Below are 27,893 nucleotides of genomic sequence, written 5' to 3' on the forward strand. Positions count from 1 at the left end.
AATTGGCCAGGTACCACATTTGGGCTGGATGCTTTCTGTGGGCTCACACTCATGAAGAATACTCTCACATCAGCCTCAAAGACTGAAATCGCAGAGTCATTTGTGCAGCGAGAGTTCTGATATGTTGAACACATGGCCTCAGAATCTACAGTACCTTGTTGTGGCCTTGTACCTTATTGCCTGCCTGGACTTCCTCTAAGTTTAATATCATATTCTACATTCTGTTATTGTTTTTCTGTGTATTATGCCAATGTAATGCTGTAATAGTTTGGACTGTCTAGATGGCATGCAAATCTAAATGATTCACTGCAAGTTGGTATATGTGAAAACAATAAACCAGTTCCAATTTGAATCCACTGCACACTTGATATCATCGAGAGAAAAGCTACCACCTCTCAAAACGACAAACCACTTCGAGTATAACAGCAGAAAAAAACTGCAAAATATATTGATATACCAAGACAATGGAATATTATGTAGTAACCACCACTAGGGAAATGGAGGAAAAGATTATCAGGGGAAATAAAACGTACATTAAAGCTGAAATAGGATCTAGTGCTTTCCCGGCTTATAAGATGAATAAACTCTTCTCAGGCTTCCAGCAGTGTACAAGTATCAATTATAACCAACGTTTCGATGGCAAACTCTGCCATCTTTCATCAATGATGGAGTTTGTCATCAAAACGACAATTATACTCAATATCTGTATCCGGCTGGAAGCCTGAGAAGAGTTTATTCATTACATTAAAGCTATGATGTTTTCCTTTGTTATGCTCTTTGTACAATTGTGATCTGCTTTCGGGGAAATAATTTTACCACAGCCTGTTTTCACATTGAGCTTCAGTCTAGATTGTTGGAGTTTATGGAAAGACTCACATTCATTGTTGATTCCAAGTTGCCCATAAAGTGCTCTGTCCTCTGTAAACACTACTGCTAATGTGGTGAAAATCTTGCGTTTATTCCTTCATTTGAATTCACTGCTGAAGGGGGCAGGTGTTGGATGTGATGAGGCACAGTCATCAGACTGGGTTCAATCCGGACATCCAGTGTTATCCGTGTCACTCTTAGGCTTTGTCCCTGCAACTGTGTGGCTTCCATTTGGCACTTCGGTTCCTTCCACATTGCCACACATATTGTGCGTGTGTGTGTGTGTGTATGTTTCTGTGTGTTTCAGTGTGTCTGTCTGTCCGTGTGTGGTTCTCATACTTCACGTAAATTCATTGGTCTCGGTTTAGAGTTTCCTAACATCATTGTATTAGAGTTCCCAGACTCGCATCGACATCACATGGAGTCACTAAATTACACAGCACAGATACAGGCCCTTCAACTAAACTCATCTAATCTACCAAACTGCCTATGTCATCTAGCCCAGTTTGACTGCCTTTCACCCATATCTCTCTAAACCTTTCCTACCCGTGTCACTGTGTGACATCTTTTAAATATAGTCACTGCACCCACTTCTGCAACTTCTTCTGGCAGCTTACTCCATATAACCCCTTTTAAATTTTCTCCCATCACTTTCAGCCTATGCTTTCTAGTTTCCAACTCCTGGTAAGGAGTCAGCTGGTAAACGGTCTATCCGGTGGCCTGGCACCATTATTCATACCAGAAGTATTGGATTAAAGGAATTTGAGTTAGGGTTATAGAGGAGTGGTAGGAACTGAGGTGTCATTGTGAAAAGCTTTGTTTTGCTTGCTTCCAGACAGAACATTCCATACATACTGTACGTAAGTACGTCAAGGCAGTACAAAAAGAAATTGGTAACTGAATGCAGAATATAATGTTAAGAATTGGTTAGGGGTGGAGCTTAGGAGACAATGGCGCCTAATGGCAACTCATTTGCTTGCATCTTCGGAAACAGCTCTATTTCTATCTTTAATATCTCTATTTTTCCCTTTTAGGGTTCTTTTGAAGACCCTGACCTGGAGTTACATGCTGAAACATAGAAACATAGAAAACCTGCAGCACAGTACAGGCCCTTTGGCCCACAATGCTATGATAAACATGTACTTACTTTAGAAATTACCTAGCGATACCACAGCCTTCTATTTTTCTAAACTCCATGTACCTATCAAGGAGTCCGATAAAAGACCCCATTGTATCCACCTCCGCCACAGTCGTCGGCAGCCCATTCCATGCACTCACCACTCTCTGCATAAAAAACTTACCCCTGACATCTCCTCTGTACCTACTTCCAAGCACTTTAAAACTGTGCCCTCTCGTGTTAACCATTTCAGCCCTGGGAAAAAGCCTCTGACTATCTACACGATCAATGCCTCTCATCATCTTATATAGCTCTATCAAGGTCACCTCTCATCCGCTGTCACTCCAAGGAGAAAAGGCATGCTCCCCAGTCCAGGCGACATCCTTGTAAATCTCCTCTGCACTCTTTATAAAGTTTCCACATCATTCCTGTAGTGAGGTGACCAGAATTGAGCACAGTACTCCAAGTGGGGTCTGACCAGGGTGCGAAATAGCTGTAACATTACCTCTTGGCTCTTGAACTCAATCCCAAAGTTGATGAAGGCCAATACACCTTATGCCTCCTTAACCACAGAGTCAACCTGCACAGCAGCTTTTAGTGTCCTGTGGACTTGGACCCCAAGATCCCCCTGATCCTCCACACTGCTAAGAGTCTTACCATTAATACTATATTCTGTCATCATATTTGACCTATCAAAATGAACCACTTCACACTTATCTGGGTTGAACTCCATCTGCCACTCCTCAGCCCAGTTTTGCATCCTATCAATGTCCCGCTGTAACCCCTGATAGCCCTCCACACTATCCACAACACCTCCAACCTTTGTGTCATCAGCAAATTTACTAACCCATTCCTCAACTTCCTCATCCAGGTCATTTATAAAAATCATGAAGAGAAGGGGTCCCAGAACAGATCCCTGAGGCACACCACTGGTCACCACTCTTTTGCAAAGAACTTTTTGTCTCATGTTCACGATATTTATTGCTTATTTATTTATCATTAATTCTTTCTTTTTGTATTTGCAGTTTGTTGACTTTTGCATGCAGGTTGAATGTAAATGTCGGTATGGCCTTTCATTGATTTTAATATGGTTATTACTCTATTATGGATTTATTGTGTATGCTCACAAAATAATTAATCTCAGTCTTGTATACGGTGACTTTGATAATAAATTTACCTTGCATTTTCAACTTTGAAATTTATCACACAGCAGACCCACCTATGAGTCTGATAATAGCAGGATAAGTGCTTTCCTTCAGTCATGTTTCATTGCATTTGCAATGACTTTGATGTTACAAAACTACTGCGCCGCGCCAGTGGTTTTTGGGACAGTCTGGTGCAGGAAGCCATTGAAGTAAAACTAAAGAAAAATAATTTTAACATCAATGAAGGCCTTGCTGTAAGTAAGAACTGGAATTTGATTGTAAACATCAACAACAATAACAATAATAATAATAATAATACTTTATTGATCCCGTTGGAAATTTTTGGGACAGCAGAAGCTAATTGGATAAGGACTAACTAATCGGGAAAAGCAGGCAGCAGGGCTATATATACCCCTGGATTACACATGTCAAGGCATCATCCCTGATGAAGATGGCAGAGTTTGTCACTAAAGCGTCCGTTAAAATCAATATCTGTACTCAGCAGGAAGCCCAAGAAAAGTTTATTTTTCATGCTTTTGTATCATCTATCCAGTGGAGCCTTTTCCAAGGCAACAGGAAGTGGAGACAGTCAATGGAAGAATGACTGGCTTTCAAGATGACCTGACTGTTTGCAATTACCAGCAGCCTTGACAGAGTAGTTGCCATGATATATCCAGATAGGGCGCGTTCTTTGGTGCATCTATAAGCATTGGTGCAGTAATCAAGAGCCTAGCAGTATGCACCCTCAACTAAAGGAGCATACACTCTTTTGTATCTTCTTCCCGATGGAAGGCAAATCAACTCTGTTGAAGGAAATCATTGCTGATGCTCTAAAATTGTCTGCAACTTGCAGCCAGGGATAGCGACAGGCATAGGTGTTCCGCAAAATGGTCTCTACTTGTGCCCATTTTGTTGAGGTGCAACCAATGAGCCTCTTAACTTTGTTCACAGACACATCACAGATGAAGAGCTAATGGCTTATTCAAGATTTACAATTTGTTGCTTTTGAATAGAGGAACTTCATTCTACACTTTCTCCTTGGGGGGGGGGGAACCAGTCTGATGACTCTTAGTGTGCATCAAGAATGAATAAGTGATGAGAATTTAGACAGTTTCTCTGCAAAGGGATGGCTTTTTTGGTCAACAGAAATCCAATTATCTCGACCTTCATCACTGTTATTTCCTCTTGGTTCTTCCTGTTTTCTTAGATAGAATGTGATGCCAAGACCAATGTTCGACAAGAACTGGTCTCGACAAGCAGGTTGCTGCTCCCAGGGACTGTTGCCAAGTTGGAAATATCACTTGACTGGTTGTAAGTATTTCTCATTCTCTAATTGGTCCATTTCTGAAAGTGAACAAAATAGATTAGATTATTAGAGTATGAGGACATGCAGTCCTCTTTTATTGTCATTTAGTAATGCATGCATTAAGAAATGATACAATATTCCTCCGGTGTGATGTTACAGAAACGGAGGACAGACCTGTGTTTTATCTGTAAGAGATCAGTACAGTACATGAAAGCAAGGGTGCATTGCTGAGGCTTTGCAAAGCGTTGGTCAGATTGAACCTGGAGCTATGAACAGTTTTGGGCTCCTTATCTAAGAGAGATTGTGCTGGCGTTGGAGAGAGTCCAGAAGCGGTTCACAGGAATGAAAAGGTTAACGCATGAGAAGTGTTTGATGGTTCTGAGCCTGTGCTTGCTGGAGTTTAGACGAATGCAGGATGGATCTTATTTTATTGAAACCTGTCGAATATTGAAAGGCCTGGAATGAGTAGATATGGAGAGGATGTTTCCTATAGTAGAGGAATCTAGGACCAGACAACACAGCCAGAGAATACAGGAACTTCCCTTTTGAACAGAGATGAGGATGAATTTCTTTAGCCAGAGGGTGGTGAATCTGTGGAATTCATTGCCACAGAAAGCTATGGAGGCCTTAACATTGGGTATATTTAAAGCAGAGGTTGATAGGTTCTTCATTGCTAAGGATGTCAAAGGTTGTGGGGAGAAGGCAGGAGAATGGGATTGAGAGGGATAACAAATCAGCCCTGATCCAATGGAAGAGCAGACTCAAAGGGTGGAATGGCTTAATTCAGCTCCTAATTCTTATGGAAAATAGCTGCAGGGCTTTGGAAGAAGGTGGGATATGGTGCCAGCTGTATTGAGCTAGCACTAATGTAATGGGATGAGTGGTCTCCTTTCTTCTGTAACCCGACTATGGTTATATGAAGGAGCATATAAATTTGTCACAAACTACAGGAAGCCTGATGCCTTGGTGCATTTTAGAACTCAGCAAAGTAGGACGAAATAAAAGATTAAAGAAAGGCAAAAAAGTATGAGTATAGACTGCCAAGAAGTTAAATCTGAATGCTAGGAGATTTTATTGGTGTATAAAAATTGTAGGCACCGTACAGAGCCAGGAGAACATAATGGGGAATGATTAAATGGTGAAGGAATTAAACAACAGTCTTGTATGTACTGTAGCTTCATGGAAAACAGAAATATTAAAGAACCACAGAAAGTGAAAATAGGAATTAAAGGAAATAATTATTGTTCGTAAATTCCAATGAATGAACCGGTGGGATATATAACCTAAAGAACTGATAATCTATATACCAGAGTTTTGGAAGAGGTGACTATGGAGAGAAAGAAATTCACTTTCCAAAGCACTCTATATGCTGCGGTACCTAATAAAGTGGCCACTGAGTGTAGGTTTCTGCTCCTTTGCTGCTGTAGCCCATCCACTTCAGGTTTTGATGTGTTGTACATTCAGAAGTGCTCTTCTGCACACCACTGTTGTAACGACTGGTTATTTAAGTTACTGTTGCCTTCCTGTCGGCTTGAACCAGCGTGGCCATTTTCCTCTGACCTCTCTTGTTAACAAAGCTTTTTCACCCAGAAGACTGCCACTCACTCAATGTTTTTTTTTTAGTTTTTCGCACATTCTCTGTATACTCTAGAGACTGTTGTGTGCGAACATCCCGGGGATCAGCAGTTTTTGAGATACTCAAATCACACCATCTAGCACCAACCATCATTCCACAGTCAAAATCACTTAGATCACATTTCTCTCTCCATTCTGACGTCTGGTCTGAACATCAACTTGACCATGTCTGCATGCATTTATGCCTCAAGTTGCAGCCACATGACAGGCTGATTAGATACTTACATTAACGAGCGGGTGTATCGGTGTACCTAATAAAGTGGCCACTGAGTGTGTTAAACAGCACAGGTCAGTGAAAATGAGGAACGGAACAAAATAATCATTTCTCATGAACTAGTAAGAAAGAGTTGGTGGGTTTGGAAGATGATATCTCCCAAGGAACCAATGATCGACATCCCAGAATTTTGAAAGGGGTGTCTATAGAGTAAAAGGATTTCACATTCTGATGTTCTCTAGATTCTGCAGTTCTGCTTATAGGTTGGAGAGTGGAAAATGTGACCTCATTAGGTGCACAAGATAATAAGAGGAATAGATAAAGTGGATAGCCAGTGCCTCTTCCCCAGGGCACCACTGCTCAATACAAGAGGACATGGCTTTAAGGTAAGGTGTGGGAAGTTCAAGGGGGATATTAGAGGAAGGTTTTTTACTCAGAGAGTGGTTGGTGCGTGGAATGTACTGCCTGAGTCAGTGGTGGAGGCAGATACACTAGTGAAATTTAAGAGACTACTAGACAGGTATATGGAGGAATTTAAGGTGGAGGTTATATGGGAGGCAGGGTCTGAGGGTCAGCACAACATTGTGGGCTGAAGGGCCTGTACTGTGCTGTACTATTCTATGTTCTATGTTCATTATTTTAGATGAAATACAGGAAGGAAAATGGGGAACAAATTTATTTCCTCACATGAATGGCAGGGATAAGCTGAAATATACAATGAAAGATATAGTGACAAAGTACCTTCAAAAGAAAAATACTATTGAGCGCAGTCATCATGGAATTATGAACAGAATTCTTTGAGGATGTAACTTCTGAATAGGCAGGGCAAAATCTTTTAAATTTTCAGACGGTTTTTGATGGGGTTTCACATAGGTTGGGCAACAAAGTTAGAGCACTAGGATGAGAGGTAATGACTGAAGTTAACTGAGAATTAGTGGACAGAAATCAGTGTGGGTTTGAGATGAATCTTCCAAGGTTGTTGACCATAATTAATGAGTACTGCAGGGATCAGTGCTCAGGCCCCCACGATCAGTGGTTTGACTGCGAGACCAAAAGTCGTGTTTGAGGGTTTTCTGGTGACACTAAATTCAGGAGGATTGCATCTTCAGTGGACAAGTCGACTTGAGAGCCAGTGATTCAATTCCTGTCTCTATCTGTAAGGACTTTATACACCCTCCTCCTGACTGTCTGTGTTTCCTTTGGATGCTCCGGTTTCCCCCCACATTCCAGAAGGTGTATAGGTTATAATAGTAAGTTGTGGACATACAGTGCTATGTTGGCACCAGAAGCATGGTTTCACTTGTGGGCTGCCTCAGCATATTCTCAGACTGTATTCATTATTTAAACAAACAACCTATTTTACTATATGTTTCAATGTTTTGATGTACATGTGACAAATGAAGCTAATCTTTATATCTCTCCTGATTGAACATCCTCACAATCCACTCTTGCACCATTTAACAAACACTAGGCTTTTCTGTTCTGTGCATCTCACAATGTCCATTTTGTGACGTTCCTACTCACACAGCAGTCTTACCTGTATCCCTTGAAGCCTCTTTGTCCTCTGTACTCATTATCTCACCTGCTCTAGTGTGGTGAGAGTGTGGGAAAGCAACAGTCATGAGTGGAATGCAACATGGAAAATGTGAGAAGATCCACGATGATTAGCAGAGCTGGCTCACAAGGCTTTGTCCTACTCCTACTCCCTTTCTCATAATTATCACTTACAGTATTTACTCAACTAAGTAGGTTGCAACATGAACTTCTGCAATATTTTTTCCTGTTTTTGATTTAACTCATGGTGTGGTTTTAGTGTCAATTACCAGGAATCTATCCTTATCTGTGATTTGTCACAAGTTTATAGATTCTTAGGGTTTTACAATATCATTCATCCCAGAGGTGAAGCTCTTTCACACTCACCAAAATGATGATCAGACCTAATCCCATGATTGTCTTTAGCTCCTATCCCTTCAAACATGTCCTAACCATGCACCTGTCCAAGTATCCTCTAAAAATTCTAATTGTACCTGACTCTACCTTCTATATCCATGCACCCACTACCATCTAAGTGAAAAACCTCTCTCAAATCTTCTTTAAATCTTTCCCCTTGCACATTTAGCATATGTTTTTAGTTTTAGGCTCCTTTAACCTGGGGAAAAGACTGACTGTCCACCTTATTTGTGCCCTTCTGTAAGCTCAACCCTCAGCCTTCTTCATTCCATGGAAAACACTCCTTAATAACCCCCTCACCTGGTTTCACCTTTCACCTGCCAGTTTGCACTCCATCCCCTCCCCTAACCATTTATTCTGGCTTCCCCTTCTTTTCCAGTCCTGTCAATGGGTCTTGGCCTCAAATGTCGACTCTTTATTCATTTCCATAGATGCTGACTGACAAGTTGTGTTCCTCTAGCATTTTGTGTGTGTAGTTCCTCTATGACTGAATTGCTCAATTCCCTGCAATGTCCTTGTGAATATTTCCTGCATTCTCTCAAGCTTAACCACATCCTTTTTATGATATGGTGATCACAACTGCATTCAATACTCATATTTAATCAGTCTAATCAATAGCAGTAACATGATGTTCCATCTCTTGTTTTGTTTATCACACCATTCTCTGTAAAGCCTAGAGACTGTTGTGTGTGAAACTCCCAGGAGATCAGCAGTGCCTGAAATACTCAAATAACTCCATCTGGCACCAACAATCATTTCATGGTCAAAGACACTTAGATCACATTTCTTCCTCATTCTGATGTTTGGTCTGAACAATAACTGAACCTCTTGACCATGTCTGCATGTTTTTATGCACTAAGCTGCTGCCACATGATTAGATATTTGCATTAATAAGCAGGTGTAGAGTTATGTCTAATAAATTGGCTACTGAGTGTACATAATTTTAGCCCAAGGTCACTCTAATATATAGCATTCCATAAGGTCCTGTCATTCACTACCCTAGTTTAACTTCCCATAATGCTTCATTTCACACTTGCTCAAACTATATTGCATTTGCCGTCCATTGCCCAATTTCCCATTTGATCAATGTCCTTTTGTAGACCTAGGTGGACCTCTTCAATGTCTGTTATATTAGAAATTTCACTGTCAACTGTCATCATTATCATTATGTGCAGTATTTGATAATGTTTTCTTTTTACAGAAGTGGTTCGCCACAGTCTTCTTCCAGGCAGTGTCTTTACAAGGTGGGTAACCCCAGCCATTATCAATACTCTTCCGAGATTGTCTGCCTAGCATCAGTGGTTGCATTAACCAGGAGTTACGATACGCACCAGCTGCTCATACAACCATCCACCACCTGCTCCCATGGCTTCACATAACCCTGATCAGTACTCCACCTTGCCCAAGTGTGACCTGTGGGCTAGCAGAGAGAAGGGCGGCTTACACCTTCTTTGGCAGAGACATATCTCCACCCCACCATCCCTGACACTTATAAACTTACGCATTATGATACCCACATTCCCACTGAAATCTTTAGTAGATATGATAAACAACAGAGGGGTCAGCTCTGATTCCCACAATACACCATAGGTTACAGGTCTCCAGTCTGAAAAGCAACCATCCACCACTACATTCTGATTCTGACATGAAGCTACCTTTGTTTCTAATTAACTATCTCTGCCTGGATGCCATGTGTTCTATCTTTCCAGACCATACTACCATGCAAGATCTTTTCAAAGGCAATTAAAATCCATGTAGATAACCTCTACTACCCTGCCCCATCAGTTCTCTTGGTTGACTCTTTCCCAAGCTTAAAGCCTTGCTGAGTATCCTTAATCAGTCCTTGCCTTTCCATATATGAGTAAATCCTGTCACTCAGAATGTACTCCAGTACTTCCCCACCACTGATGTCTGGCTCAATGGCCTGGTGTCTCTAGAACATTAGACATATTCTTCCTGTGCCCTCACGCATGGGTGACATAGATAGGCATGGGTAAGGTATGGGAAGACTGGAGCATGACTACTGTTGTGTATTTATTTTACCTGATGCTCGAAAGCCTCCCACTTACCACACCTTACTTTATCTCCTAACAACCTTTGCAACTTTCAATTTAATGCCACCAAAATTAGTCTTCTCCCAATTTCAGATTTGTCCCAATTTTGTAGACCAGTTTTATCTTGTTTCTATAGCAACTTTAAAATGACAATCATCTCTGGACCAAAATCACCAACCTGAGGAAGTTGATGGTAATGAATGTTGGACTCTCCCTTGTGTTTCTGTTGCACCTGGGTAGAGAGTATTAAGTGTTTTAGTGTCTGTACCGATGTTTGAATCCTGGAGGTCAGAGAAACCTCATTACAATTTAATTTCAGTGTCTTTTATTTTCCTTCTGTCTGGTTTAACACACACAAAGTACTGGAGGAACTCAGCAGGTCTGGCAGCATCAGATCCTGAGGAAGGGTCTCAGCATGAAATGTCATACCTTTCCATAGATAATCATAATAATAATAACTTATTCACAGAGCACTTCCCATACAATGTCACTCAAAATGCTTTACAATGGGATAAAGTCCAAACATGAAGATAAAAATAACAATAAAACATGAAAATGAAAGACAAAAAGATGTTCGATAAATGCAATGTTAAATAAATAGATTTTCAGCTGGTGTTTACAAGTGTCAGTTGAGTTTCCATCCCTTATAGTTTTAGGTATTGAATTACATGGTTTAGGTGCATAGTTCAAAGTAGATACTGTCTAACCTGCTGAGTTCCTCCAGCATTTTGTGTGTGTTCCTTTGGATTTACAGCATCTGCAAAACCTCTTGTGTTTATAGTACCTGGCTTATCCCTCTTTTAAATTAAGGAAGCTTTAGCTTGTATGATTGATAGAAACAGGCACCATCTCAGCACCATGGTATTCCTCGCCACAAGGAACATTGTTACATCAATTTACCATGGCAACAGTGCACCACGTTTCACCCTAGCAACTGTACTAGGGTGCCCTGCAAAACTCTTCACCATAGTAACCACGCATTATGGTTCACCACAGAAATGGTGTATCAGCATGCCATAGCAAAATTTCACCATAGCAACACTGAAGATTTCATTGCAGACTTGGTCCATGGAGCCAACACTGCACACAAATCACTATGGAAACAATTTTAGGAACTTAGTCATGGCAACAACGCCTTACCCTTTATTGTGACTCCATTGTAACACAGCATTAGCTGACGTTGATCTGCATGAATGAGTTGCGCTGAAGGGACTGTTTCCATGCGGCATATCTCTATAATTTCATGAATCTGTTATTCCTTCTTTTGCTCCATCTCTCTCTGTTGTGCACAGCTTGCACATTCTCTTGAATGCTCCCCACTTAAACCACTTGGGAGCCCATAAGTAGATCAACAGAATGAAAATCATCATCCTCGACCTTGATGGATAGCCACAATGACGATTCCTTCTTTTGCTCCATCTCTCCTTGTTGTGCACAGCTTGCACATTCTCTTGAATGCTCCCCACTTTTCTGAGTACCGAGTCCTACTTTTTGTTCGGGTCAATGCAATCAGTGTCCATTTTTCCTTTATCTTGGCTCCTTGCTCATAAATACCATCAGTCTTCCCTTAACCCCATTCTTAACATTAACCGAACACCCTCTTCAGCTCAAACCTCAATTAAACTTCTGATTTGTTACTGATGCTGACAGACACAACATTTGCTTTTGTCGTAACGCCATGACATGCTATTGATATGTGTGTGCCTGTCAATACCACTCCGCCAAACTCCATCATGACCCCAAATTGCAGAAATTTCATCTGAAACTTTTTCATAGATCTCCCATTGTGAACCGTTCTCTGGCTCCATCCAGAAAACTCACGAGCTTCTCCATAACCCCCAGAAAGTTCAATGTACTTACATGTTACCAGATACTACTTTGATATTCATTTTCTTGCAGGAATTTTAAGGGAAAAATATGAATAACTATACATAAACAGACAAAAAGTCACAAACAACCAATGTGCAAAAGAACATAAATTGTGCAAATAAATACATAATACTCAGAACATGAATTGTAAAGAGTCCATGCAGAGTTGTGGAATCAGTTCAGAGTATTGCTGAATGAGGTTATTCACACCAATTCAGGATCCTGATGGTTGTAGGGTAATAACTATTCTTGAACCTGATGGAGTGCGACTGAATGCTTCTGTGCCTCCTGCCTTATGGTAGATGTCAGAAAAGAGCACGAGTTGGATGCTGGAGGTCTTGGATGGCGAATACTGTTTTCTTGTGGTGCTCCATGTAGATGTACTGAATGGTATAGAGGGCTACCTGTGATGGAATGGGCTGCGTCCACCACTTTCTGTAGACTTTCTCATTCTTGGACTTTGGTACTTCGAAGTCAGGCCATGATGCAACCAGTTAGTATATTCTCAACTGTGCATCTATAGAACTTCCTCAAAGTCTTTGCTGACATGCTGAATCTATGAGAACTTCTAAGAAGAACCTTTCTAAGGAAAGCATGCCTCATTAGCAGCTTCAAACTTATCACCCTTTCAGCTGGCTGCTGCTGCACTTTGTGAAAGAGGCTAGTAATTGATGAATGCATAGAGTGATTGGGGCAATGACATGAGATGATGATTTTAATTGGAAAGAACAAAAATAATTATTTCTGAAGCCCTTCTTTAATTGCAGACAGACCGTCAGAAAACCACAACTCATCTGAAGATGAGGCAGATAAAATAAGGTCTCTTTGCTAATCGCATTAACTTGCAAATGTTAGAAGTGCACTCAGTTGCCATTTTATTAAGGACATGTGTACACCTGCCCATTAATGCAAATATCTAATCAGCCAATCATGTGGCCACAACTCAATGCATGGGCAGATAGATAGTTGACACTGATAAGATGGTAGTACAAGAATTAGATTATGAAGAAGACACGCAGTCTTCTTTTATTTTCATTTTGTAATGCATGCATTAAGAAATGATACATTACAATGATAATATTATACAGTAATGGGCACATATTCACACCGTCCAGGTAAGAAGTGATGGTGACATTGCACAGTATTGCACTGGATGTCCATGCTAGCAGGGTTTGGTAAATAGAGCTTAAACAAGCTTTGGTAAACAGAGGTTAATAACAGGTCTAACAGGAGGGTGTCATCACTTCCCTGGCTCATTATATACGCATTATAGAGCCTAAATGCCTAGGGTAAGATTGACCTCATATAGCGTTGTCTGGAGCAGTGCAGTTGTCTTAGCCTATTACTAAAATTGCTCCTCTGTTCGGCCAAGGTGGCATGCAGAGGGTGAAGAACATTCTCCAGGATTACCAGGATTTTCTGGAGCGTCCTTTGTTCTGCCACAGCCTCCAGTATGTCCAGTTTGACTATATGACAGAGCCAGCCTTTCTAATCATCACGCATACATAGTCAAGAGGTGTATTTGTCGTCAGACCAAGCATCAGAATGGGGAACAAATGTGATCTAAGTGACTTTGGCCATGCTAGTCAAAGATTGCTGGTGCCACCTGGGGTGGTTTGAGTATCTCAGAAACTGCTGATCTCTTGGGATTGTTTACATGCAAGATATTAGAGTTTACAGAGAATGGTGTGAAAAGCAAAATCATCTAGTGAGTGATAGTTGGGTGGGGGGAAATGCCTTGTTTTTGAGAGAGGTCAGAAGAGAATGGCAAGACTTATTCAAGCTGACAGAAAGGCTACAGTAACTCATTTGACCACATGGTATGCAGAACAACACATCCGAATGCACAACACGTGGAACCTTGAAGTGGATGGGCTACAGCAGCAGAGGACTATGAGCATACACTCAGTGGCCACTTCATTGGGTACAGGTGGCACCTAATAAAGTGGCCACTAAATATACAGATAGACAGGAACAGCTGTAGTTCATGTAGCCTTTCAATCCTGCTCCACTAGCCAATACAATCATTATTAATTTTCAGGCTTTAAAGCACATTTCCATTCTCTCCCCATTCCCCAGATAATTTTCTTGTTTAGGAATTTATTCATCAGCTTATCAACTGTTATCCTCACATTATTCTACAGTAGAGAACTCCACAAGTTTGCCAACCTTGCAAAGTTGTTGCTTCTCATCATCTCAGTACAAAATGTCTTATCCTCTGCATTGAGGTTGTGCACCCTGTTTCTAGATCCTGAGATTTCCCCTGACATCTTGTGTACACAGCACAATCAGGATTTAGAAGACAATGTCTTCTCATTCTTCTGAATCCAAGTAAACACAGTCAACTCAATCCTCGTACAACTGTGTTGCCATTCTGGGAATCAGTCTGGTGAACTTTGGTTGCAAATCCTCAATAGTAAATCCACGCATTGTCCGGATTATGTAAGGGTTCCATTCCTGAGAGCTATCGGCGAGCTCATTTTTCCATAGTCTGAAATGACCATTTCCTGCAGCTTACTTACTTGCTTAAGCCTATCACCACAACTGAGGCATAGACCACTGACAACAGCTCGCCAGAATCCTCTGGCCTGGGTCTGCTTTTCAAGCTGTGCCCAGGTGTAACCCATCTGTCATAAGTCTTCATCCCAGTAATGAGGTTTTTGGAGTTTCTGTTGGCATTTCTGGCTTTTTATAGGATGGGAATGCTAACCCCATGCCCAACCCTCCTCCTTTCGCAGTCAGACTTGGGATCGTCCATGGCAGAGTTATTTTCTACAGCTACCCATATTGTATTGCTCTCTATATACATACACTTCCTAAAATTCTTTCATTTCTCCCCAAGATTTCCCAAACTAATGGAAAATATACTGCATCTAATTTTATAGAACATAGTATATAGATCAGTACAGAAACAGCTTGTTGTTCTGAATTATTTCGGCTAATTATGCTTAATGACATTACTTAGTGCACATATCCCAGATGCCTCCATTCCGTGCATATTCATGTGTCTGTCTAAGAACCTCTTCAATGTACAATTGCTTTGCTTCCTCCAACACCATGGCAGCCAATTCAAGTACCTAACGCTCTCTGAGTGAAAAGACTTCCCCTGTAGATCTCCTTTGTACACGTCCACTCTCTCCTTAAAGGCACGCTCTCTATCGGCTGTATGCCTGGCATATTTTTACATACTCCTGTCAGCTCTTCCATCAGTCTCCGTTGCTCCAGAGAAAGCAACCTGAATTTTACCAGTCTCTCCACATAGCACCTGCCCTTTAATCCAGGCAGCATCCTTGCAAACCTCTTCTGCCCCCTCTTCAAATCCTCCACATCCCTCTTACAATAGAGCGAACATTCAACCCGACCAGAGTTTTTATAAAGCTGCAACATAACCTCCTAACTCTAGAATTCAGTGCCTCAATTAATAAGTGTAAAAATGCCAGGCACCCTGGGCATGGGCGGCATAGTTGCATCGCAGTTAGCTCAATCAGCTTACAGCGGCAGCGACCACAGATTGGGGTTTGATTGCCATCGCTGTCTGTAAGGAGTTAATGCATTCTCCTGTGACCATGTGAGTTACTTCCCGGTGCTCCAGTTTCCTCCCACATTCCAAAGACATGCAGATTAGGGTTAGGGTTAATGCTATGTGGATGCCAAAAGCTTGGCAACATTTGTGGGACACTCCCCACACAATTCTTAACTGATTTGATTTGACGCAAATGCTATATTTCACAGTATGATTCAATGTACATTGAAAGCTGATCTTTATCTTTTCACCTTCTTTGCCACAATATCAACTGACTATTAATATTGTATTAGTATACCTTAAAAACATCCTTTAAAATTTTCTGGGAGAATTTGAACAAAGTTGAGGTCATCATTTATCCAGGGAGTCCTTGTGTATTGAAAACGACATATAATACATTGGCTGTGGTCTCATTAAGGCCAATATAATTGTGTTAAGACATTCCTGTTCCTCCACTGAAAGCTTCTTGAAATGATTGCTGACAACCCATTTCACTTCACTAGTGACTGCATGTTCATTTTCAGTGACCAGAGTGTAAGGACAACCAGATGTGTTTGCATTTTCCATTCTAACACTAAGTCATATTCTGCCTTTCTGCTTTGCCTCCCAGCTAGCAAAACATTCATCCACTTTCCACACGCATTCTCCCATTTGCCCTATTTTTCTAAATGACCTTAAAGCCAGTCTACATCACCCTCACAAGCCTCAACCACGCCCAGTTTCATAATATTGACAAACACAGAAATATTAATGTATCTTGTGACTTGCTGGGGCAGCACCAAGCATTATGACACCCCGTTAGTCACATCCTAATTTGAAAAGAATATTCATTCCCACCACTGGTCTGTTAACCAATTTTCACCTTGTGCGAGTAAGTAATCCCACATCTGTATTCAAATGATTTATTTTTATATGGAGGTGGAACACAGTAGCAGGCCTTTCTGGACGAACAAGCCTGTGCTGCCCAATTGAACCCATATGGCCAACTAACCTACTAACCCAACCATCTTTGGACTGTATGAGAAACCAGGACACTTGGAGGGAACCCATATAGTCACAAGAAGAACCTACCAACTCCTTACAGAGAGCTGCAGGATTGAAACTGGGTCACTGGCGTTACTCTAGCTGCTACGCTACCATGCTGCCCCAAATCTCTTGTAATTTAAGTGATAATATTCACCATAACCTATTGAATGATGATGCAAGTGAATAGGAATAGTCAACATGGCTTTGGTTGTCAACATGCATGGTAGGTTGTGTCTAACCAGTCTTCAGAATCAGATTTTTATTCAACATTTTCATATGATGTAATTTGACCTTTCTGAATCTTCCTTATTAACTTCAAAGATATGAATAGAGGAGTGGAGTTGACGACATTATTGAACGTGTTCGATTTAAGATAATGGTCTAGTCTTGTTTTGTTCCATTTGCTATTTTTGGGTTTAGTATTTAGTTCTTTTTTTTTGTTTCTTTTTGGGGTTTTTCTTTGTATTTTTTTTCTTTTTATTTCTTCTTTCTTTATGATTAATTACATCATGAGTTTGGAAGTCTGTTATACCTGTGTTATTTGAAATCTTTTCTGTATATGCTTACTAACAATAAGATTATTCCAATCTCTCTGTATCAACATTGTTATTTTGTTTATAACTTTGGAAAATTAATGAAAAGATTTTAAAAGAAAGAAAAGAATCAGGTTTATTATCACCGGCTTGTCTCATGAAATTTGTTAACTTAGCGACAGCAGTACCATGTAATGCATGATAATATAGAAAGAAAAAAATAAGTATATCAATTACAGTAAGTATATATGTATATCAACTAGTTAGATTAGAAATAATGCAAAGCAGAAATAATATGTGTAAACAGTGAGGTACTGCTCATGGGTTCAATGTCCATTTAGGAATCATATGTGAGAGGGGAAGAAATTTTCCTGAATTGTTGTAGTGTACCTCCAGGCTTCTGTACCTCCTTCATGATGGTAACAATCAGAAAAAGGCATATCCTGGGTGATGGGGGTCCTTGAAGATGTCTTGGATACTATGGAGGCTAGTACAATCTTGTAGAGCTTTTCGAGAAATTTACTAGGAAAACTGATGAAGGCAAGGCAGTGGATGTTGTCTTCATGGACTTTAGCAAGGCCTTTAACAGGGTCCCACATGGGAAGTTAGTCAGGAAGATTGATTGGCATTCAGTATGAGCAATGTTCTCTCAAAGGTGTGTGCATGTGCGTGCACATGCATCTCTTGTTACTATAGGTCCACAATCCCTTATCTGAAAACCAAAGTTTCTCTCGTGGAGTGTGGAGCGTGTCGTAACAAGGCTTGCTTGGCGTGATAACACCTGACGTCACTCAATTCAAGTTTATTGCTGGCCTTAAGCAACGTGCATTTATCAGCGAACAAGAGATTATGGCAGTTTACTCAGTTAAAGAGAGATTGCTTAGACATAAACCTATATTAATGAGACAGATGACAATTGAAAAAGTCGTTAAAAACGCTGTCTGTCGTAGTGCTGCTTCATAACTTGGGAATCCTGTTCCTGGCCCATCAGGTACCTGTAGAGTATTTAGCTTTGTTTGCCAGATGTAATGCAACTTTACCTGTATGTACTTAGCTTAGTTTGAACCTGTATATGTCCTAGAGTATTTACATTCTACATTTATTCCAATAAGTCATTTACCATGTGTTCGATTGGGTTCGTTTGAAGCTGTATATTTTTATGTTTTATTGAATGTTTTTGTTGGAAATAAAACGTACTAGTGTATTTATGGTCTATAATTATCCCACTATTTCATTTATCAGTATATTACTCTATAAATAAACTGTAATAGTATTTGTAAAAGAGCACGGATCGGGAAAACCCAGAAGTTCTCTCTCCAACACTCGTTCTTTGAGCATGTATAGACCTTTTTTTGTCATTATTTCCTAAACAATACAGTATAACAACTATTTACATAGCATTTACATTGTATTAGGTATTATAAGTAATCTAGAGATGATTTAAAGTGTCCGGGAGGATGTGCGTAGGTCCTGAGCTCCCCCGGGTCCTAAAGTCCACCGGCACTGAAACAGATTAATTACCGATATAATTATCAATTTTCTGAAATCTGAAAAATTCTGAATTCCGAAATGCAACTGGCCCCAAGGATTTCAGATAAGGGATTGTGGACCTAGTGCACAAAGGAATTTAAACTGCACAAAAATGATTGCCACCCTGTACCTCATTGGCATGTTAAGTACAGTATATTCACGATTGTACAAAATCACATTTTCTTTTCCGTTTTTTGGTACAGATGGTGCTGACAATGTGGAGTTCGTGATGATCTGGCTGCTGATTTTAGAACTGGCTTATTTATACTGTTTTTGTTGAAGAAATTATTGATTCACTATGTCGAATTCCAAAGAAACAAAGGGTGTAAAATGCAAAATAAGTGCTAGTGTATTTGAAGTGGAATGGCCTAATGAAGCAGTAGAAGCTGCTAAACTGAAAGCTCATGTGGTCAGGACATGCACGTATGAGAAATATGTATCTACAATACTGAAACTGGTGATACCTGTGTGTATTGTCGCGATGCAAAATTTGCTGGAGAATTTGCAAGAGGGAAAAAGTGGAGCGAAATTTGGAAGCTTGATTTTTTTAAAGCATCATTTATCAAGCAAATTACATACAGACGGTATGCAAAAGCTCCAGCCAGAAAATCCTTCATTACCCACTAAAGACGTGCTATGTATGTTTTGTGAGAGCGCAGGTGAATGAGAGTGAAGACGATCAAACCCAGAGGAGATCAAAGTTCCTTTTAACAGCATCTATAAAATATTATAAAACAGCAATTATAAAATTGAGTGTGCACATGTTATTGTCACTGGGCAAAAAAATTAAGGTTTTTGCACTCACTGGTCATTACAAACTAGAGGGGACAATGCCTATGAGGTAGTACATTGGATTAGACATTTGCTTCACAGGAGAAGCCAGAGAGTAGTAGTAGACGGTTGCCTCTCTGACTGGAGGCTTGCGACTAGTGTTATAGTGTAGGGACCAGTGCTGGGTCCGTTGTTATTTGTCATTTATATCAATGATCTGGATGATAATATAATAAACTGGATCAGCAAATTTGTGGATGACACCAAGATTGGGGGCATGGTGTATGGTGAGTAAGGCTATCAAAGCTTGCAATGGAATCTCTACCAATTGGAAAATTGGGCTAAAAAATGCAGGTGGATTTTAATGCAGACAAGGATGAGGTGTTGTACTTTGGGAGGACCTACACAGAGAAATTGGCCTTCATAAATCAAATTATTGAGCACTGAAGCTGGGCACCATGGGGAGTGTGACACTGTTACACTCCGGAGTTCTGTCTCTATTATGGTGCTGTTCTGTAAGGAGACTGTACGCCCTCCCCGTGGAATGAATTGTTTTTCCCCAGGTACTCCGGTTTTGCCCTACAATCCAAAGGCAGACTGGCTAGCTTAATTGGTCTGTGTTAATTGGTCCATGATTAGGTTAAGGTTAATCGCATTTGTTGGGGGTTGCTGGATGGTATGGCTCATAATGTCAGAAGGGCCTACTCTGTGCCATAGCACTAAAATTTAAAAAAAAATGTTATGTTGAAGCTTTATAAGAGATTAGTGAGGCCTATTTTATAGTATTGTGTGTAGATTTGGTCATCTACCTTCAGGAAAAATATCAATAAGATTGAAAGAGGACAGACAAGAGTTACAAAGATTTTGCCATGATTTAAGGACCTGAGTTATAGGGAAAGGTTGAATAGGTTAGGAATTTATTCCCTGGTGCATAGGAGAATGAGGAGAGATTTGATAGAAGTTCCACAGCCTTTAATTCAACAATATTTTAAAAAATCTATCAACCTCCACTGTGAATATTTCTAATGAGCTGAAGTCCACCATAATGTAGATTCTGGAGATCCGTGACCTTCCATGAATTCAATTCCCGCTGCTGTCTGTGAGGGGTTTGTACGTTCTCCCCATGAATGCATGGGTTTCCTTCCTCCTGCTCCAGTTTCCTCCCACACTCCAAAGATGTATGGGTTAGTAGGTTATTGTTCATATAGATGTAATTGGGCAGTATGGGCTCATTCATCCAGAGGGTTTTCTTAACATGCTGTATCCCTAAATAAATAAATAAATAATGAAGTGTTACGATTCAAAGCATCAGTTGTCAACTTCATAGATGGTGCCAGACTCACCGAGTTCCCAAAGTGTTTTTGTCTATTATCCCAGATTTTAGTATTTGCAGCCTCAGGCATCTCTATTTCAATCTTATTTTGAAACCATATCCTGCTTTTGAAAGTATCTCGACATCCACCCTGTCAGATCCCCTCAGGGTCCGTTGTGCATCAAGAATATCACCCCTCATCTTACCCCAGATCTGCATTGCCACAAATTCCAATTGCTACCAATTCACTGAACATAAGCTGGTCTTCTTTAACACTTCAGGCTCCAGAGGAAACATCACATCCTTCCAGACATTAAAACCGGCCCACTTTTGAGGACGAACACCTCCCTGTAAAGACAAGTGGAGTCCTCAAGGTATAGAATGTCCAGTGGCCCGCCAGTTCTCAACTACACAGACACAGAGGGGCAGAAACTACACACCAAGATGGTAAGTGAATATAGCTTGGAAACAAAGAAACAGCACCTCATGTTCTGCCTGCATGTTCACCTAATGACATCAACACTGAATTCTCCAACTTCTGCTTTACTGCTCCTCCTCTGTCCCTTTCTTCTCTCCTCCTGACATATCTGGTTCTTTCTATACCCAGCAGCTCATTACCCTCCTCCGCCACCTGCCCACCACCCTCACACTGGTCTCAGTCTGTCCTCTCTTCCACGAATCCCATCTGCTCATCCCACCTCCCTCCTTTGATTCCATAATTCAATTTCCTCTCCTATCGGATTTCATCACCTTCAGTCTCTGTAGTAATTTGCACTCTTCGTTTTTCCATTTGGTCAAGATGTTACGAGTGTAGAATGCTCCCTTGGTCAACATCTTCCAGTTAGAAAAAGAAAATAGTTTATTTTCTCCTTTTATGTGTGTGTGTGTTTTTTTTTTACTTTAAATGTGTTTCTCGGACTGCTTGAGCCATGATTTACAGTTTGGAGATTATTTGAGTGACCTAACACTTTTTGATGTTTGTTGTTTCTATCTATATGGCTCTGAGAAGATTCTGGGAAGCAAGCACATGTTCAGTCAGCCTTGATGCGAAAAAACTTTGAGATGGGGCCCAAGTAAATGTTCAACTCACATTTTGCAGTTTAATCGTTCATTAATCGCCAATTAAAGTGTCAGGGAAAGTTGAGACATCGAGGCGAATGCAGAAGGTGAGCGAGAATTTCTGCACCTACTGCTTGCCTTTTATTGCTCCTGGAGAAGGAGCCTGTGAGCGGCCTTCCACAGTCTGGCTCACCATGGCAGGCGGGTAGGCCTCCCTGCCTCATGTGGTGTCCTTCTCTTTCAATGAATGTCAATGATATCGTAGGATGGTATCATGGATCTGTGTTTATGGATTGAACTATTGTGTTTATGCACTGTGGTCTTTTTTAGACTTATGCTTTTTATATTCTGCATCTTTTATCACCCGTTCCTTTTCCACTTTTCTGTTTGGAGATACATTTTTCTGTTAGATTTTTGTACGAGGCAGAGGTTGTTTTTTGGGGGTTGATGTCCCTATTCAGTGTGGTGCAGGGGGGTTGGTTTTGGAGGTTGATGATTGGGATACCGTTCTTTTTTCTATGGGGGGGGGATGTTTGATGTTTCTATCTGTATGGCTTTCATCTTCTTTCATTGTTTTGTGGCTATCTGGAGAATACAAATTTCAGAGTTGTATCTGGATGCATGTTTTGACAATAAATGGACCTTAGCACCTTTGATCTGCCTATCATCCCTGTTCATATGAATCCACCTGTTACCTACCTACCAGTCCTTGCTTCACTTCTTCGTTCCACCTTTCTATGCTGGCTACCCCCCCTCTATCTTTCAGTCCAGGTGAAAGGTGCCAAATTGAAAAGTGGGATGTCCATTCCCTACCATACTGAGTTCCTCTAGCAGTCTGTGAGCATCTGCAGGCTTTTGTATCTTCTTTGCTTTAGAAATATTCAGCAACAAGTTGCACAAAATGGTAAGAGACATTTGTAGAGTAGACAGCCAGCATCGTTTTATCCCAGCACTGCAATAATGTTGTGGACATTACAGGTACTTGGACGACTCAAGGGCAGGAATAGCTGCTGAGCGTGGCAGGCTTTAGATGCTTCAGAAAGGACAGAGATGGAGGCAAAAGAGGTGGGGATGTGGCACTGCTAATCAGGGTTAGTATCATGGCTGCAGAAAAGGAGGTAGTGATGGAGGGATTATCTACTGAGTCATTGTGGGTAATAGTAACAGAGACATCATGAAGCAGGTAAGGAGGCAGATTCTGGAACAGTGCAATAATAATAAGGTTGTTGTGATGGGTGATTTTTAACTTACCTAATTTTGACTGGCATCTCCTTAGAGCAAGGAGTTTAGATGGGTTGGAGTTTGTTAGGTGTGTTCAGGAAGGTTTCCTGATGCAATAGGTAGGTAAGCCAACTATGGAGAAGATGTATTTGATCTGATATTGGGAAGTGAACCTGGTCAGGTGTCAGATCTCTCGGTGGAAGAGCATTTTGGCGGTAGTGATCACAACACTGTCTCCTTTGCCATAGCGCTGGAGAGGGATAGGAGTAGAAAATACAGGAAAACATTTATTTGGGGTAGGGGGAAATATGATGCTATTAGGCATGAACTTGGGAGCAGAATGGGAGCAGATATATTGGCTCATCTCTGAAACTTGCCAAAAGGATGGCTGCCATTGGGGCTGAACATCCAAGGATTTATGGTGTATCAGAAAGATAGGTTAGTAGGCAGATGGGTGGTTTGGCCCTGTGTATATGAAATAATATTAAATCTTTAGAAAGGGATGACATAGTATTGGTAGGTGTAGAGTCTCTATGGGTTGAGTTAAGAAATTGACAAGGTTAAAAGGACCCTAATGGCATTTGTATACAGGCCTCCAAACAGCAGCCAGGATGTGGATTAAAAATTACAGCAGGGGATAGAAAAGAAATATCCGAAGGGCAATGTCATGATAATCACTGGGGATTTTAACATGAAAGTGGATTGGGAAAACCAGGCCAGTACTGGACCTTAAGAGAGAGAATTTGTAGGATGTCTAAGGGATGGCTTTTTAGAACAGCTTGTTGCTGAGCCCGCTAGGATATCAGCTGTGCTGGATTGGGTGTTGTGCAATGATCTGGAGGCGATAAGAGAACTTAAGGTTAAGGAACCCTTAGGGAACAGTGAACACAATATGATTGAAGTTATCCACGCTGTTTCTGGAGTCTGATGGCTGATGGGTAACAACTGTTCCTGAAACTGACGGTGTGGGACCTAAGGCTCCTGTGAAGGTGCATACCAACTTCACAAAACACCTCAACACAGTAAGTGCGACCGGACAATCATCATTGAGGCAATAGAGGCATTGTTGTGCCACCTTTCTTTTGGCACTCATTTGCTTGTCCCAGGACAGATCCTCTGACAGGATAACAGCAAGGATTTAAATTTCCCAACCCTCTCCACCTCCTATTGTCTAATGAAGACTGGCTCATAGGCCTCCTGTTTCTTCCTCTTGTACTCAATAATCAGTTCTTTGGTTTTGCTGATATTGAGTGAGAAATTACTGTAGTGACACCATCCAACCTGCACTTCAATCTCCCTCCTCTGTACCGATCAATAATCAGCTCTTGGTTTTGCTGATGTTGAGTGAGGGGCTGTTAGCGTGGCACTATCCAAGTAAGAACTGGACACAACTGTCTGCCATGACAACCTTTTTGTAGAATAAAAGCAATCCCAAGACAGCACAGTTTAAATAATGAATTACCAAAATAGTAGGCAAAGATACATATCATTCAGTCTAGAAAGTGACAACTGTTTCTTAAAAGCTGTTATCTCTTCTCCATGATTTTGCTGTGCTTGTACTGAATAATGTCTGTTATTCCTTTTTAACTTTTAGGCAATGCAAAATGGATGCTTGGACATCAATGCTGAGCTGGAGAGATACTACCTGCCAACTGTATATGGAATACAGTTTGTTCTGGGACTTGTAGGCAACCTTATTGTCATATGTTCTTATCTCTTCTGTCTGAAAGAGTGGAAGTGTTGCAACATCTACCTTTTCAACCTGTCCATCTCTGACCTGTTATTCACTTGCACCCTTCCCCTGTTGATATCCTATTATGGTAGTGGCAACAAGTGGGCTTACAACATCTCCAGCTGTCAAGCAAATAAATACATTCTCCACTTTAATATATATGCAAGCATTCTGTTCCTCACGTTCATCAGTTGGGATAGGTACCAATTAGTGAAAAATCCCTTGAAGGTTCACTTCATACAGAAAAAGGTGAATGCCGTTGTCATTTGCTTAGGCATCTGGGTTTTTGTTACACTGGAATTAATTCCCATTAACACCTTTTCTAGTAACGACAATTACAACAGCTCAGGCAATGGGAGCTTTGTTTGCACTGACTTTGCCAGTTCCGGAGACGCCTCGATGAATTTGGTTTACAGTATGTACCTGACGATTGTCGGGTTCCTCATACCACTGTGCATCATGCTTTACATGTACATCGAAATCTCACGCAGCTTGAAGAAAATGAAGCAAGAAAGAAGCAAGATCCGGGTGAAGAGACCGCTCAGGATGGTCATCTTGGCCATCAGTATCTTTACCGTGCTCCTTACCCCTTACCACATCATGCGCAATGTCCGTGTCATATCCCGACTAGAAGGTGTGACTATGTCCAAGTGTGGCAAATCTGTTGTGAAGGCCATTTACACCATCACCAGGCCTGTGGCATTCCTCAACTCAGTTACAAACCCGGTTTTCTACTTCATGATGGGTGACAAATTTAGGGGGAGAATCACAGGCAAACTACAAATATTCTTCTCAAGAAAACCTGGGGTCTCAAATAAGAAAGAAAATAACATTGATCAACCCTCTAGGTTTACAAAAAGCTCAGATGAATTAACTCAGTAACAAAACAAAGGTATCAACAGCCAGAAGCAACAGATTCAGATTCAGAATCAGTATTAAAATTAGATTCAGATTCAGACTCAAAAGCAGTATCAAAATCAGAATCAAAATCAGAATCAGATTTATTCTGACTGAAATTTTATTTACTTACTGCCCCTTACACTACTAGCATTCAGGGCAGCAATGAGGGTCTTCTATCTCTGTTGTCCATACTGTCTCATATAGATACAGTAGGAGTCTTCATGATTTCCGCCTGCGGCTTGATGGAGTAATACGTAAATTTTGCAGCTGCCTTTAATTCCTCCTTTTCCCCAGCTTAAACCTCGAATTTTTAACTTTTATTTCTCGGATCTTAGAAGGAAATAGTTGTTATGTCCTTCAAGAAGCAGAAAGCAGCCTTTTGAATCCAGCAATGGAAGGGAAAAACTTTGAAATAAAAATCAGAAGATATGCCTGTCTGAGCTGAGTGTTTGGAACGTGCGTTGATGGCTCTCGAGAACAAAATAGACAATAACACTTCTGAGTTGAAGTTGTTCCCACAGAATTTTCGGAATATTGAGGAAAATATTATTTCCTTGAATACTGAGTTTAAAGAATCAAAATGTCAGATTGTGGATATTTCAATCCGCTTGGAACAGGCTCAACGTAAATTTGTCGGCTTAAAGGCGAAGTCTCGTCGGAATAATATTCGAATTATCGGACTGAAGGAAGGTTCTGAGAGTGGGAACTTATTGGACTATTTTGCCAATTTGTTTCAATCTTTGTTTCCGGATATTCTACCTCAGCCTCCCGATATTGAAAGAGCTCATAGAATTTCGAATTCTCAGATTTCAGATAAAGCTCGGCCAATTTTGGTCAATTTTCTTCGCTTTAAAGTTAAAGACCAAATCATAAAATGTGCAAGGAAACAAAGAGTTTTTAAATTTAACGGTTCCGAGATCCGTTTTTACGAAGACTATCCATGGGAAATTATGGAACAGCGGATCAAATTTGTCCCAGCTATGAAAATTGCTCATGCAAAGGGACTTTTTCCATCACTTCGCTACCCTGCTGGATTAAAATTATTTCCTAAAGATTCTACATCTCGTGTGTTTTCAAATCCCCAAGCAGCATTGAACTTTGTTAATTCTATCGTGGAGCCAGCTGATGCATGGAGGATATTTGGGTTGCTGAATAATTTTCCGAAAGAAAACAGACTTTGAAGATTTTTGATATGCTGAAGATTTCCTTTGATCGATCAGCTATTTAAAGGAGAGGTGATCTTCTTGGTTTGACTAATGAATGACTTTTTTGAAGTCTGTTTGATATATGGAGTGACAGATTATTAACTGGTTTGATTACCTGCTTCTTTCTTCCTTTTCTTTTATTAAAAGTTGGGTAGTAGGCTAAAGGAATAATGGTGCCTTTTTTTTGTTAGAGATTGTATTGTTTAGGTTTAATAGCATTGTTTTGACACTTCTAGTTTTTGCATTCCCTAGTTTATTTTCAATGATTAACTATAAACATCTTTTTTCTGCTTCTCTGCTGGGCTTTCTTATCTTATAGTCATGTGTTTTCTTTGTAAAGGGGAGGGGGGAATTGGGAGAAAAACTTTTAAATCACTATTTATATTGAGACGCACGCGGAGTTCTGCTTTTTCTTTTCTCTTTGGGGAGGCTTTCCGGCTTTTTCCTTCCTTTTGCCGGATTTCTACCTTTTGGGATGGTGGGAGGATTCAGGGTATTTTTGCATTTTGGGGTTTATGACAGGATTTTTTCCCAGTTTTTTTTCCCATTATGGAGTTCCGGAGCATGCGAGTTTTCTATACGGTTATACTCATCACCACCATCTTTGATTAGCCCACGATGCTATGTGTGTATTTCTGTGTTTAAATCAATATTTTATGGTTATTAAACAGATAAACATTATTAGTTGGAACGTACATGGCTGGAATCACCCTATTAAGTAAAAGAAGACTTTTAGAATTATTAATCGATCCCAGCCCAATATAATTTTTGTTCAAGAAACGCATATCAGAATGGGCGATCAAAATAGATTTTTTAAAACATGGAAGGGCCTTCAATATCATGCAACTTGTCAAAATAAAACAAAGGGAATATCTATTTTTATTAAATCTAATATTTTATTTATCCAAGAAGACATCGTCTCAG

At 40.5% G+C, this 27,893-nt stretch overlaps 1 protein-coding gene across 1 annotated transcript; it reads left to right on the forward strand.

Annotated features, from left to right (window-relative positions):
* The first annotated feature begins 4,377 nt into the window (after positions 1-4,377).
* On the forward strand, positions 4,378-25,746 carry LOC140195851 (succinate receptor 1-like). The gene is made up of 4 exons (XM_072254489.1): positions 4,378-4,440; positions 9,436-9,478; positions 21,134-21,299; positions 24,727-25,746. The coding sequence occupies exons 3-4, from the start codon at positions 21,234-21,236 to the stop codon at positions 25,744-25,746; spliced, it is 1,086 nt and encodes a 361-aa protein (XP_072110590.1). The 5' UTR covers positions 4,378-4,440; positions 9,436-9,478; positions 21,134-21,233.
* The last annotated feature ends 2,147 nt before the right edge of the window (positions 25,747-27,893 follow it).

This window comes from Mobula birostris, chromosome 4 (assembly GCF_030028105.1).
Source record: "Mobula birostris isolate sMobBir1 chromosome 4, sMobBir1.hap1, whole genome shotgun sequence".
NCBI lineage: Eukaryota > Metazoa > Chordata > Chondrichthyes > Myliobatiformes > Myliobatidae > Mobula > Mobula birostris.